Source organism: Camelus bactrianus, chromosome 5 (assembly GCF_048773025.1).
Source record: "Camelus bactrianus isolate YW-2024 breed Bactrian camel chromosome 5, ASM4877302v1, whole genome shotgun sequence".
NCBI lineage: Eukaryota > Metazoa > Chordata > Mammalia > Artiodactyla > Camelidae > Camelus > Camelus bactrianus.
In genome coordinates, this window is record NC_133543.1 from 79,353,233 (window position 1) to 79,367,077 (window position 13,845).

Consider the following 13,845-nt stretch of genomic DNA (forward strand, 5'->3'; position numbering starts at 1 on the left):
CCTTACACAAGTTAAATGAACTTAATCTTTAAGCTTATTTTTCTCATCTTTAAAACTTGTACTTTATAAGTTGCTACAAAAATAAATAAGATAGTTCAACGGCAGGCACATACTTGATGGCTGGTGCTAGCTTCCATTTAATTCCTCCTTTGCTGAGAGATTTAAGGTAGTTCCTGTTGCAATATTAAATTTTTATTTCTGGGGAGGAGGGTAATAGCTCAGTGATAGAGCATGTGCTTAGCATGCATGAGGTCTTGCGTTCAATCCTAGTACCTCCATTAAAAATAAAAAATACATATATAGTATCTGGAAAATGAGATGAAACCTTTGGGAAGTTTTAAAATTATTTTCCTGATCCTAATTTTTAATGTTCAGGTCTTTTATTTTAAGTGCAAAATAGTTCCATCTTTTTTGCCTGCCTGGTTAAGACCAAGTGAGATGTGTTTTTCATGTATCAAATATTACACAATATGTGTTAGCTGCAACTTCTCAAGAATTCCAAATCTTAGAATTTTATTGCTGAAAGGGATCTCAGAAATCATGTAATCAATCCAGATTGCTTAAATGATTGTCCAGGCTCACACAGATGGGAGATAGAAACTGGAATTACAGTTGTGACCAGATTAGTAATTCTCCATTCTTTCTCCCTTAAGTGTAGCTCATCTCAAATACTTATGAATATATCATATAGTTATTCTTTGGCTATAGTTAGGGCACAAAGGATTTTTTTTTTTTTTTTTTTGCTAGCAAAACTTCTCACTGTGCTGCTTGCTACACAAAGGATAAAAGTTAAGACTAATGAACTGATGAACTAATGAACAGGTAAACAGCAAAGTGTAATATAAAAATGGAATACTATAGCCAATGAATGAGACAGGTGTAGGTATGTACTGGCAAGGTATTACCCCAAGGTAATTAAGTGAGAAAAAGGTTTGAAACTATGGGTGCAGTAATGATGCCATCCATTTGTGTTAAAGGTATACTTAAGTAAACACCTACTTGTACATGCACAGAATTATCTCTGCAAGGATACAGAAGAAACCAGTGATAGTGATCGCCTCCGAGGTTAGACAAGTAGGTGGGCAGACTGGAATCTGCAGTTATGTATTTGAATTTTTTTCTTTTTCTTGATATATATTCAAAATATTAAAAGTACATGTTTAGACTAATTACTATCTTCTCACAAACATTAACAGTATTTGCCATGGTACATAATTACATTGGAATTCTTTTTATTCAGTGGTTTCAAACTTTTCACTTTGATGAATTATCAAAACAAGGGAAACAAAATCAATATGGCTTATTTTCTCTCTTTCCATCCTTTTAAACAGCAGCTATGTGAACATTTGGAAAGAACCTTAGTAATAAGGCTTTTCTTACCTATCTAGAGTTGCCAACACACATGGAAGCTGAATCTAAGAAGCTGACCAAAAAAAAAAAGGCAGGAAGCAGGAAAGCACATCTGAATGGAGTTGGACCTGTGCTGCTGTGCTTCCTTCCGGCAGTGCTCAAAAACATGTGATCAGGAGGAATTCACATAGGCTGGCAGTCACCCACCTATCTCTGGTGTTACCCTACAATCTTGTTTCAAGCATACAGGCCACTGGTGTTTGGGTGTCTTACATACACCTAAGTTATATTCTGTTTTTTCAAGTTCCATTAAATGGGATACTAAAATGACCATCCTAAGTGACTGCCTGTCTCTACCGCCAAGAGCTGCTTGGCCTCTCTGCCTCTAAAGAGCAACGTTAATTTGCAGAGAAGGTCTATCTACATGTAGATCTTATCCTCTAAAGCGTTTATCTCTTAAATGAAGTATAACAGAACAGCTCTTTGAAGAATAATACCTTTTGTTTCATATTTTACCACTGAAGTCAGTCTATTACACATTCCCACACTCACATGCTGGGACTGTTTTGTCTGTATTGTATCCTCAGTGCCTAGACCTTCCTTGCCCTTGGTGGGGCTTAGATATTACTGCATGAATAAAACCAAAAATAGATCACATTATACTCTAATCAAGTCTCTTGATGACAGCTAAAGGAATGCAGATACTGGGATGATTAGCACAGAAAAGGAAGAACTTACTTATTTTTCAGAGATTTTCTTCTTTAGGAAACCCACCAGAAGGAAATAATGCTAAATTTTGTGGAACAATTTAAAGGAGAGAAGAGATGTATTTTTACAGGAAAGGTTCAAAGTTGCTCGTATGAAAAAACACAGAGGTTACTGAAAACATACACAAACCCAAACTGGCAAAATGGAAACAGCTTCCTTCCAAATAATGAGCTGAAGTTTTAACAAATCTAATAACATACAGTACATCCAAACAGACTTCTGTGGATTAAATTTAATACAATTATACATTCATGCTGTGGCAGTAACAACTTTCACATTATTTGTATGACTACTTTCTCAGTTGACTCTTTCATGACTCAGATACAAAGGCACAATCCAAAAGGATGCACTAATATTTATAATAGTTTTAAACAAATGCGGAGAAAGAACAAATTTTAAGTATTAAAATATTTGAATAACGATCAACCTGAATATATTTTCATTCAAGAAAATATTTCTACTTTTCAACAGTCTCATTTTGACAGACAGTTCCAGGTGTTTAGTGAATTATTCTTAATATCCATTTAACATACAACAATTACAATTAAGCATTCACAAGACTAGAGAGCTCCAAGGACTAGATTTTTAAATATCTCAGATTTTTAAATGAACTCTTTTGGCAAAAAGCCACAGTTTTTCCATTTTAGTTAATCCTGTAAAAATAAATGCCTTTTCTTCTCCTCTCATTAAAGCATTCAGTAACTTAGCTATTTTACATTAGATACACATAAATTTAACCAAGGATTATTAAACACATTGAAGAAAGCCATCCAATCAATCATGGTGCTTTAAGACAAGGTAATAAATAAAATGCTAGAATTAGGCTGACTTATTTCCTTGTTGGGAATTTGGTCTCAAAAGAAACAGCAGGTATTTAAACTGAAGCAATATAAAACTGTACTTCATCCTTTAAAAAAAAATTAAAAAGATATTATTCTGTAGTTCACAGAATTAAAGGATGTTATTTTTAAGCATTTGGTAAGTAAAATTCCTTTCTCATAAGTCTGAATATTTGGAATGTATAGAGTCATTAAAATACAATTCTGGGAAGAAACCAAGAAATTAACATTTTAATTATTTTATAATTTTAGGCCCTCTGGGTTATTAAGATATTAAGATTCAGTCTTTTTTTTTTCAGTCTGAAAGCAGCATGTTACTTCTTTGCTTAGTTATTTCATGACCTGAAAAAGCTAATTATTAATAATTTTAAAATGACTGCTCACCTTTTACTGTAATCACACAAAGTTTCAATGTTGGTTGACATTCATTAGATCTTGGTTTTTCAAAATGTATTTATCTAGGTCAAGAAAAATGGGCAGAAGGAAACCTCACCCAAATTATGTAGCACTGTTAAGCAAATTCAGTTTTTGAGCCAAAATTAAATCATTTGTGTCTTCAAATTTTCCCTTTTAATTTTTCTAATAGCAATATAATTTTGCATTTTGGCCAAAGAGAGCTGCTTTCATTTGGCAGACAAACTCATGCTTCAGGAGAAACACTGACTTAGACCTACAGAATCTGTCTCCTTTTCAATACAGCACTATCAAATAGAGTATTATTAATATTTCACCTAAGTCGATTTCTTTTAAAAGGCTGATATAATGAAATGATTTTAAATCTGTACTATATTTTTACCCAATATACATAATTATGTTCAATTTAAAACAATTTTCCAAAATAACTTTTTTTGCCAAAATTTGAGAAACTCCAAAATGTCTTATCCAAAAATTGTCAATGAAAAATTAAGCCATGGTGCTTAAGTGCAATATTTTTTAAAGCCAACTTTACACTACTGCACGTTCTTAGATATTTAGAAACAAATACATTTTGACTTGCAAGAGAAGACTTGGTGGCACATTAAAGAATGACTCCATGAGTTTATAAACATAAGAGGCAGGGTAGAGTTATTGCAAAACGATGGAAAATATCAGTGTGCCTTCGCTTTGAAGAAAAATAGTGTTTCTACTCAAAAGTTTTGAGTGCCAAAACAGCTAATTACTGTTAGAGTATCACCAAAATTAGTTTTAAACATTACTCAGAAAATAAACTAGTTCCAACAATAACAATCTTAATTGCCTTTTATAAGGATTGTATCATAACTATAATTCTTAAGGATCTTGTATCTCCTCGTAGGATTATCACAAACCACCTTTTAGATTTCAAATGAACTAATTCTAACCCAGTCCAAATTAAAAACTATTCACATTCACAAGCAAGGAATACTATTGCACATTACACTCATATTTTAGGAATGTGTGCTTCCTTCCCCCCACCCCCCATCAAAAAAACCCTGTCAATGCATCTATGAATTACATCTCATCTGCATTTATAACACTCAAAGTGCTTCTGCTCCTCCACTGAACAAGTACATTAATAACACTGTAGTCTCAAAATACTTCATGAACCCTGAAGTGATTCTCTATGGAAGGAGCTTCGTTTGCAAAATGAATTTGGCTAGTCACCTGCATACCAAAATCTCCAAGTATCTGAACAAATTTCTTGTGCTCCTTTCCAATCCAAGATCTCATTGGGTCATGTACTTGATAAGGTGTTACATGGGTATGAACAATTATCCCTGTTTGTGCAAATTCTTTCAAGACTTCTGGATGAGTAACCCAAGTATTGCTTCCTCCAGAATGACCGCCATCCAGCCAGTACATTGTTTTTATGCTTTTGATAAAAGTATCTATGTTCTTCTCTTTCTTGGCTTCTTTCAATTCAAAAAGCAACTGATTCAAAACAACACAACCTTTACTGAATCCAATCAAAGTAAAAGAAGCACCGTTTAGTGATGGTGGATAAAAGCTCATGGCAGACTCATCAAATTTTTCACAGGTCCTCTCTTTTTCTCCCTGGCAACCATTAGTAGTATGAGAAGAACTGGATCTACAATTAGATGCTTTGGAGTCCTTATTCAAATCTTTCATATTCTTCTTGGATAGCAAGCTCTTCTGACTTAAGTTAAAAGCATTAACTAATAACATATAAAGGTGCTTAAAAGCTCCAAAGTCAGTATTGTGTTCTGGAGCACCAAACATATTACTTTTCACAAAATTGTCATAGCAGCTGAATTTGTGCAAATGCATTCGGGAACACTTTATCACCCAAATATAACTATTGGGGAACCGATGGGCTAAAGTGGTGGCAACATTTTCTAGACTCCAGTTTTCCCACTGGTAATTCTCAGGATGACGAGTCATAATTTCATGGTAATTCTGAAAAGTAAGAAAGATGAAACAAACATTAAGCACACATTTATATAAAATTATTTCCAAAAAATTAGTTTCCCATTTTTATTGTGGAGGAGGTTATAATGACCTATAGCTAATGTACTACACATGAAAACTATAAATCTATTACTTTCTGGTTATAAGATTTTAAACAAGTCACTTCTTCAGTTTAAGCCTCAAATCCATCAAAAGACAGGGTTATAACATATAGCTAAACAGCATAGTAGAAATTTTAAAAAGAAAACTTAGAAAGATTATAAATATTTTAATAGATTTTATCTAGTATACATATGATCTTTATTATTCTTAACACATTAACTGAAAATTACAATTTGGTTTATTAGGCAGACTTTCTGACCAAAGCAGAATTTTAAATTATTTTCCTATTAAAGCTGCAATCCTGAACTCCCTCTCTGGATTACTCCAGCAACCTGAATGCTATGTTTGATTTCAATTTTGGTATTAGAAAGCAGCAGTGAACATTACAGAAAAATCTTTCATACATCTGTGATTACATCCTTAAAAATAAATTCCTAGATGTGGAAAAAGTAGCTCAAAGAATATTTATAATTTAAGGTTGATTAAATAGACTACAATACTATCTTCCAGAGAAGTATGTATAATTTTTTCTTTTATCTTTGTTAAATTTCACTGTCACAGGATAACTTATTCTAATTTGAATTTATTAAAAATTTAAATGAAGTTGAAATTTTATTCATATATTTATTAACCATCTGGATTTCTACTTGTGCCTGTTCATATCTTTTGACTTCTTAAAAATGGATCTTATTTATAAGTATTCTACATATTTTAATAACTTTTTGTTTAGGTTCTAGGGCATGCATATAAATTATGTTTTCCTTTTAATTTTTATTCATAATAGCTTTTTTAAAAAAGGAAAATTCACTCAAATTTATTCATTTATTCTATAAAATTTACTGGATACCTACAGACTGGTCATGGATCAGGACAGACAAAACCCTGCCCATATGGAGTACACATTCTAGTACAGAAATGCACAATAAACAACTCCATAAGTAAACAGAGCAGCACTGTCCGACAGAAATACAACATGAGCCACACATAAAATTTTCTAGCAGCAACATTAAGAAAAGTAAAAAGTTAACAAGTGCAATTATGTTTAATAATATATTTTTTGAGCCCAATATATCCAGTATATTATCATTTCAACATGTAACCAATGTAAAAAATACTGAGACTATTACATTTCTTTTTCTTACTAAGTCTTTGAAATCCAGTGTATATTTTACACTTATAACACATTTCAGTTTGGGTGCTAAATTGTCATCGGAAATACTTGATCTGAATTTAGATTTCATAAAATTTACAGTTGCAAAAGTAGATTCACATACCCTAGTTGTTCAAATACACTTAAAAGTTTTCCAGGAACCAGACTGAGTATCAGTTTTTAACTCTAAACTTAAATACAATTAAAAATTTAGTTCATTGATTAGACTAAGGCTATTACCCAAGGCCAATCCACAGAAAAGGTCAAAGGATGTGGGAAGAAAGGGTTTTCTTTTGAGAGATTTTTCATCCCAGCTGGGAATGCAATGCACTTACTCTCCCTGTAGGGGTTACAGGGTAGGAGGCATGCTTCTCATCCCCAGTGAGGCAGGTGGCAAGAGAACCTCCTGGAGAGACTGAGAGGTGCTTACTCCACAGGTAGATGCTCGCTGATCTGCAGAAACTTAGAGAGGCCTATCCCATATTGCCACTGAAGTACAGGCACAAAGGATTTTTAGAAAAACTTGACATGTGTCTCCAAGAGTTTGGAGACATTTATGATAAAGAGGTGACCTAGGTGGACTACTCTTACAGCAGAGCAAGGAGAGCTATATGGGGTATAAGCTATAAGTTCCATAAAAAATGTGTCAAGGGGCATCTTTGCTGAGCATAAAGTAGACATTCCATGTGAAAAAGCTAGGACTATAACAGGAACTAGCCTAAGAAGGCTACCTGACACAGCACAGGAAGCCCCAGGCTACGTGACCAGATGTGAAATAATAGAGAGAGAGAGAGAGAGAGAGAGAGAGAGAGAGAGAGAGAGAGAGAGAGAGAGAGAGAGAGAGTGTGTGTGTGTGTGTGTGTGTGTGTGTGTGTGTGTGTGTGTGTGTGTGTGTGTGTGTGTGTGTGTGTGTCTGCCCGCCCCTGGTTCCTGGCACAGAGCTCCTAAAACCCTGGAATTTCCTGGTTGATAGGGGCTGGTCACCAGAAAGACCAGGACATGATTAGAATTTCCGAACTTTCAACACCACTCCCCATTCTCCAGAGACAAACTGGAAATGAAGTTAATGACTGATCATACTAATGCAATGAAGCCTCCATAAAAATCCCCGAAGTACAGGTTCAGATAGCTTCCAGGTTGGTGAACACGTGCAAGTGCTAGGAGAGCAGTGTACTCAGAGAGGCATGGAAGCTCTGCACCTCTTCCCACATAGCCTGCCCTGTGCATCTCTTCCATCCAGATGTTCATCTGTATCTTTTATCCTATCCTTTCATAATAAATGGGTAAACAGTATGTAAAATGTTTTCCAAAGTTCTGTGAGCCATTCTAGCAAATTAACTAAACCCAAGGAGGGTACTGTGTGAATCTCAGTTTATAGCTGGTCAGTCAGCAGTACAGGTGATGACTGGGACTTACAATGGGCATCCATTTGCCTGAGCTCCAGGTAGACAGTGTCAGAACTGAACTGAATTATAGGACAGATGGTGTTGCAGAGAATTACTTGGTGTGGGGGAAAAAACCTACACATCTGTTGTCAGAGTGTTCTGAGTGTGGTAACGGTGTGAGTAGTAAAGGAGAGACACAAAGGAGAACTTAAGTCTTTTCCTACCCACCAGGACATACACTTGGGACATGATCATCTACATATCCCAGTGTTTAGGAAAGCAAAAGCTTTTAAAGGTTAAAACCAGAAATGACCCAAATGTTCACGAACTACTGAATGGGTAAGTAAACTGTATATCCATACATGGAAAACTACTTGGCATTGAAGAATGAACTCCTGATGAAGGCAACACTGAGAATGAATTTCAAAAGCATTAGACTAGGCCAAATAGCTAGACACAAGACTACATACTGTATGATTCCTAACTAATGAAAATCTAGAAGAGGCAAAACTATAGTGAAGGAAAACAGATCAGTTGTTGCCTATGGCTGAGAAAGGATACTGACGGAAGTAGGGCACAAGGGTGCTTTTTAGGGTGGTAGAGATGCTGTATTATGTAATTGCTGTTATGGTTACATAATTGTACTTGTCAAAATTTATCAATTGTAAGTTTATGCTTTAAAAAAAAAGAGGTAAGTATAATTCTATATCCTGAGGATTTAAAAAGCAAGGTAACTCAAAAAAATTCGAAAGTATGTACTTAAAAAAATTCTGATCTCCCTCCAAAATCATTACTGATAAGAAAAACATAAAGGGTTCCTAAAGAAATGTGAGTTACTATGGCCTCAGCTTTCCTGTAATTCACATCATAAACGGACAAGCACAGAATAAAACAGGACATACAGCAAAAGATGACTGCAAAAGGAACATCAAGAAAGTAAGGGTAATTAGGATTTAAAATTTCATGGACAACCAGATACAATTAACACCAAATAATAAATCTGTGTTAAGATGAGGCAAAGCTGCTAACAGTACCTTACAAAGTTCTGTTTGGTCCTTCCTATTCTGTTCAATATTTACCCAAATTTTTTAAAAAATTACCCAAATTAAAAATAAAGATACAGAAAGAATGCTCACTTTACCTATATACGATACAAACCAAAATAAGGGTTCTAAAAGGAGCAACACAGTAAAAAGAGGAGCTACATCTAACAGGGCAATTTCATAAGGATAAACATTCGGCTCAAAAGAACCATGTGCAAAGACAAGGAAATCTGAGCCTAAAAGCATTTCATATAATAATTATAAAGCACTTAACACACTGTTCAAAGCAACTTACATATATTCATTCATTCAACAAGTTATCTACTGAGCACCTCCTTTGTGCCAGTCACTAAGCATCACAGATGTAACAGTGAAGAGAACAGACAAGAAGCTGTCATCGTACTAGTGGAAGACAAACAAAAACTGAAATGAGTAACTAATATAGTAAATGAAATGAATTAAAATAAAGAAGTTGACAGGGATCCTGTGCACATGTATGACTATTAAATAGAATGGTCAGAAAAGGCCTCATTGTTAAGGTGATTTTTGAGCAAAGACTTGAAATAGGTGAAGTAATGAATCCTTACAGATATCTGCAGGAAAATTGTTCCAGGCGGTATGTGCAAGGCTTTTGAGGTCAAGCGTCCCTACCATGAACAATATGAAGCTGGTGCGGCTGGAGCAGAGTAAAACAGAAAAGGCAGACAGTCAGAAAAGGAACAGGGTGGGAAAAGGTAAAGATAGTGAAGCGCCTTGTAGGCCATCAAGAGGACTCTGGCTTTTGTGTGGGGTGACATAGGAGCTACTGGAGAGTTTTGAACAGAGGTGTGGTATGATTTGACTTAGATTTTTAAATGATTATTCTGATCACTTCTAGATACATTTAGAAGGTAAAGCCACTTTATTTGCTATAGTGTATTAAGAGAAGACAAAAGGGTAACTTCAACATTTCTAACTTGAACTAAATAGGAAGAGTTTCCTTTACCTAAGGAAGAGCAAGTTTAGGGGTAATGATCCAGAGAGTTTAGGTTTGAGATATCTATTAAATGTCCAAAAGGAAATATCGTATATGCAATTGGTAAGCCTAAAGTTCCAGGAATATGTCTAGGATAGAACACAAATGTTGAAGGTTGTCACAGTATGAGGTAGTATGTAAAGGCAAAGACTGAAAGAGATCACGAAGGGAGTAAAGGTAGTCAGAGGAAAAATCCAAGGACAGTACACCCCAATAATTAAAAAGGTCATCAGAAAGATAAAAAGGAATGTAACTCATTGGGTATTCACATTTTTAATCCTCACTGATATCGTATACATTGTTATTCCCATTTTGTAGTTGAGGCAGCTACAATACAGAGAGATTTAACAACTGGCTAGAGACTTCATAGCTTAAAAAGTGCAGAATCAGGGTTTAAACTAGGCAATCTGGCCTCAGAGCCTCTGATGCATTATCCTCTACCTCTTCTCTAAAAGACCTGGGTTTTTAGTGCACGTCATACTCTGCATAAATCAACAGTATATCACTGTCCAAAAAGCTAATGGAATCTCAGGCTAAAGAAACAGATGATGTCAAAAGGAAAGGAGGTATTACTCCAACTCTATATTTAGCACTTTTTAGACTTCATCTGAAGACTTTGTTACATTCTGACTGGCACACTTTAAAAACACTTAGTAGGTGTTCAGTGAAGGTTAGTTATCATTAGTATCATCATCATCATTACAGATGCACACAGTAGCTGTTCCATAAAACTCGAGAAATTGCTGCCAGCAATGTCATGCTGTTTTCTCAAACTGGGCAAAGGGCATCACTGGAGTAAATTAAAGTTTTTTTCTTAAATCTAAATATTAGTTTTTTCACAGTTTTTTTTTTATTAGCAGTATACTAGACCAGTAAATCATTTGGAGGGCAAGAGAAAAAACTACATATACCTTCACTGTCATGTGACTTGGGACACAAAGTTCGTAAATCTACTATTTTAAAGCATTAATTTCAAAAACAATAAACTAATATTGTTTCCCATATCTAGCCATATTCTATCTTTACTTGTCTACATCCAAGCACTACCCAAGAGAACTTTCTGCCACAATGGAAATGTTCTGTGAAAGTGCTCTGTATTTGCACTGTCCAAATCTTGGCACATACAAACCTTAGGTGTTACTGAGCCCTGGAAATGCAGCTAGTGCGACTAAAGAACTGGATTTTTAATTTTATTTAATTTTAATTAATTTAAATAGCCACATCTAGCTAACAGCTACCTTATTAGACAACGTAGTTCTAGATTAAGATCTAGATTAAGACCCAGCTTTCCAGGGCAACATATTCTCGGATATTTGCTTGCAGCCACAAAATCAGTAACAGATAAAATCACACACAAAAACAAAAGTACAGAATTTAGGTGAACATCAAAATATTGACATGCTTGGCAATTACTGTCCTTTTTCTTCCACCCATTCTCCCTTTCTTAGGGTTACTAGAGTGTCACACCCTTGTACTAATTTTTCTGTTTACTTGTTTGCTTTTTACTAACTGCCAGCGTTTTTTTGAATACTGCATACTAAGTTAATTTAAAAATCATCTCTCAGTCTCCTGCCCCCCCTCCTCTGAGAAACCAAGTTATAAAATAAATATTCATGTATCTTAAATTCCACTCCCTCGTAGCCTGGACTGACAAGGGGTCTCTTCTGAAGTCATAGCCCTCCAAGGACACCTTCCCTCTGGGGCTCTATGAGGAGGGGGTCAGGGGCGTGGAAGGGGCGGTTTCAGATTTCGTGAAGCCACCCCGGTTAGCGCATGAGTGGGTGTGTTCAGGCGAGCGAAGGAACCGGGCACCAGCTACGAGGGAAGAATCTAGAGAATTTACATATGCACAAGAGGAAGGAACAGGTGCCTAGGCAGGCCGCAGGTTACCTGCACATCCCCGGGAAAATAGAGAACGTGATGCTGGGGCGGCGGTTGCGGCTCCTCCTTCGCCGGGTTCCCAGAGAGGTCCCGCCGTTCCGGTCCCTCCCCGGCAGCCGCTGCCGCCGCCGCCAGCAGGAGCAACTCGTTGCAGCGCTGCGGGTCGGCTCCCGGCACCGTGGACAGCTGCAGGCACTGCTGCCGGCGCCCCTCGGCCGCGGCGGAGCAGAGCGCACCGCTGCTGCTGCTGCTGCTGCTGCCCAGGTTCATGGTTCCGGCCTTAGAGCGGGACGCCGCGATTCCGATTCCGAGCTGGGGCAGCAGGAGAAGCAGCGGCGGCGACCGCAAGAGCCTGAACCCCCACATGGGTCGCCGCCGCCAGAGCGGTTCGAGGGGTGGGGGAGGTCCTGAAGGAGGAACTTCGGCCGGGCGCCCAACGGTCGGCGGGAGCGGCCCAGGAGGAAGCCGGCCCCGGGGGCAACGGCGGCGTCAGAGGCCGACGTCTCCGCGCAGCGTGCGTAAAGGAAGGAGGGGTGTGCGCGAAATCCGACTCTGGTTCCCGGAGGGACGGGAGGGGGCGTGGCCCGAGGAAGGACGTTTGTGATTGGTGGGCTCTGCCACGGCCGGGAGGTTCGAACGGAAGTCTGGGAAAGAGCCTGAGGCGGTGCAAAACCCGAGGGAATGAACCCAGGACCCCGAGCGAGAAGGTCTGCTGTTGTGACAGGCGCCGCATCAGGGGCTGACTGAGGGTCGCTGTCCCGTAATACGATCAAGAGTTTTTAGTATACCATGCTGCCGCTTCGGTAGGCCCAACTTTCTGGTGAGGTTTTTCTAGTCCTTCGAGCCTTAAAAAGGGCACAGCCCCAGTGACAGGATAATTATGTCCCATTAGAGAATTCTGTGGAAAGGCTTCTACATGCCCTGGATGAATCTCCTTCTTCTCATACCCTCGACTTTTGTAAATACAGAAAGATTTCTAGGTTCATGGCAATTAATTTGGATAGGAAGTCTCAGCATATCAGATTGGTAGCTGGGCACGTGGACTAGAACAAGAAAAATGCGGGCAAGGCGTTAATTGTTACACGTTTGCTGTTGTTGGTGCTTGCAGCCAATGGGATTTGCTATTTTAGAGTTTTCAAAAACCAGTTTGAACAGTAGGAAAGTCATAGGTCTCCAACAACCGTCTGTGGCCAGTTGTGTATGAATAAGCTTAGGCTAAACGTATGCTAAAGACGGGAAAGGGAGGGGGAGTCCAGTATTTTGAACTTATGTGCTTGTGAGGCAAGGCACTGTAAAGAAACTTGTGGGAGATAATGATGATGAAAATTTAAAATATTACAACCAACACTTACTGAGGCATACTCTAGGCCAGGAGTTGAACTAGGCACTTTATATATGTTCTGAGTCTATATATGTGTGTGCTTAAAGCACACATACTGTTTTCTTTACTACACATGTCAAATATTAATAAATAGCCTTGAAGTAAGAACACAAATGAGCAAATAAAATGTAATTTTCTTATACACACTTACTTATATGCACTTAGTAACTTAATAGAGGTGTAATATGCTAGCCTACTCTGGGCTAAATTATTGAGTTCCATCTGACATTGTAATAGTGTAACCAATCAAAATTATTTATTATTATTAAGTATGTTATTACTACTGCTTTCTAAAAATAACTGGTTAAAAATACAGAGGCTAATTATATAATAATAAATATGTAACCATGTTTTGGAAAACAGTCTTCATTCTATTTTGTGAATAACATACATGTTATTACTGTCTCTTGTTAGGTAGCAGATTACTGAAATGTAATCCCAAAGCCCAAACTGGTACATGTATTCCAAATGCAGCTTTTGATTTTTGTGACCTTTTAATTGAATCTGTCACTGTTGAAGGGAATGGGGAGGTCTTGTGTTTTA

The 13,845-nt window shown here is 37.3% G+C and overlaps 1 protein-coding gene across 1 annotated transcript; it reads right to left on the reverse strand.

Annotated features, from left to right (window-relative positions):
* Nucleotides 1-2,335: 2,335 nt before the first annotated feature.
* On the reverse strand, nt 2,336-12,903 carry C5H2orf69 (chromosome 5 C2orf69 homolog). Its single transcript, XM_010971897.3, has 2 exons — nt 11,931-12,903; nt 2,336-5,333 (listed from the first exon to the last, which is right to left on the reverse strand). Exons 1-2 carry the CDS (start codon nt 12,285-12,287, stop codon nt 4,506-4,508), a joined length of 1,185 nt encoding a protein of 394 aa, XP_010970199.2. The 5' UTR covers nt 12,288-12,903; the 3' UTR covers nt 2,336-4,505.
* Between the last annotated feature and the right edge of the window lie 942 nt (nt 12,904-13,845).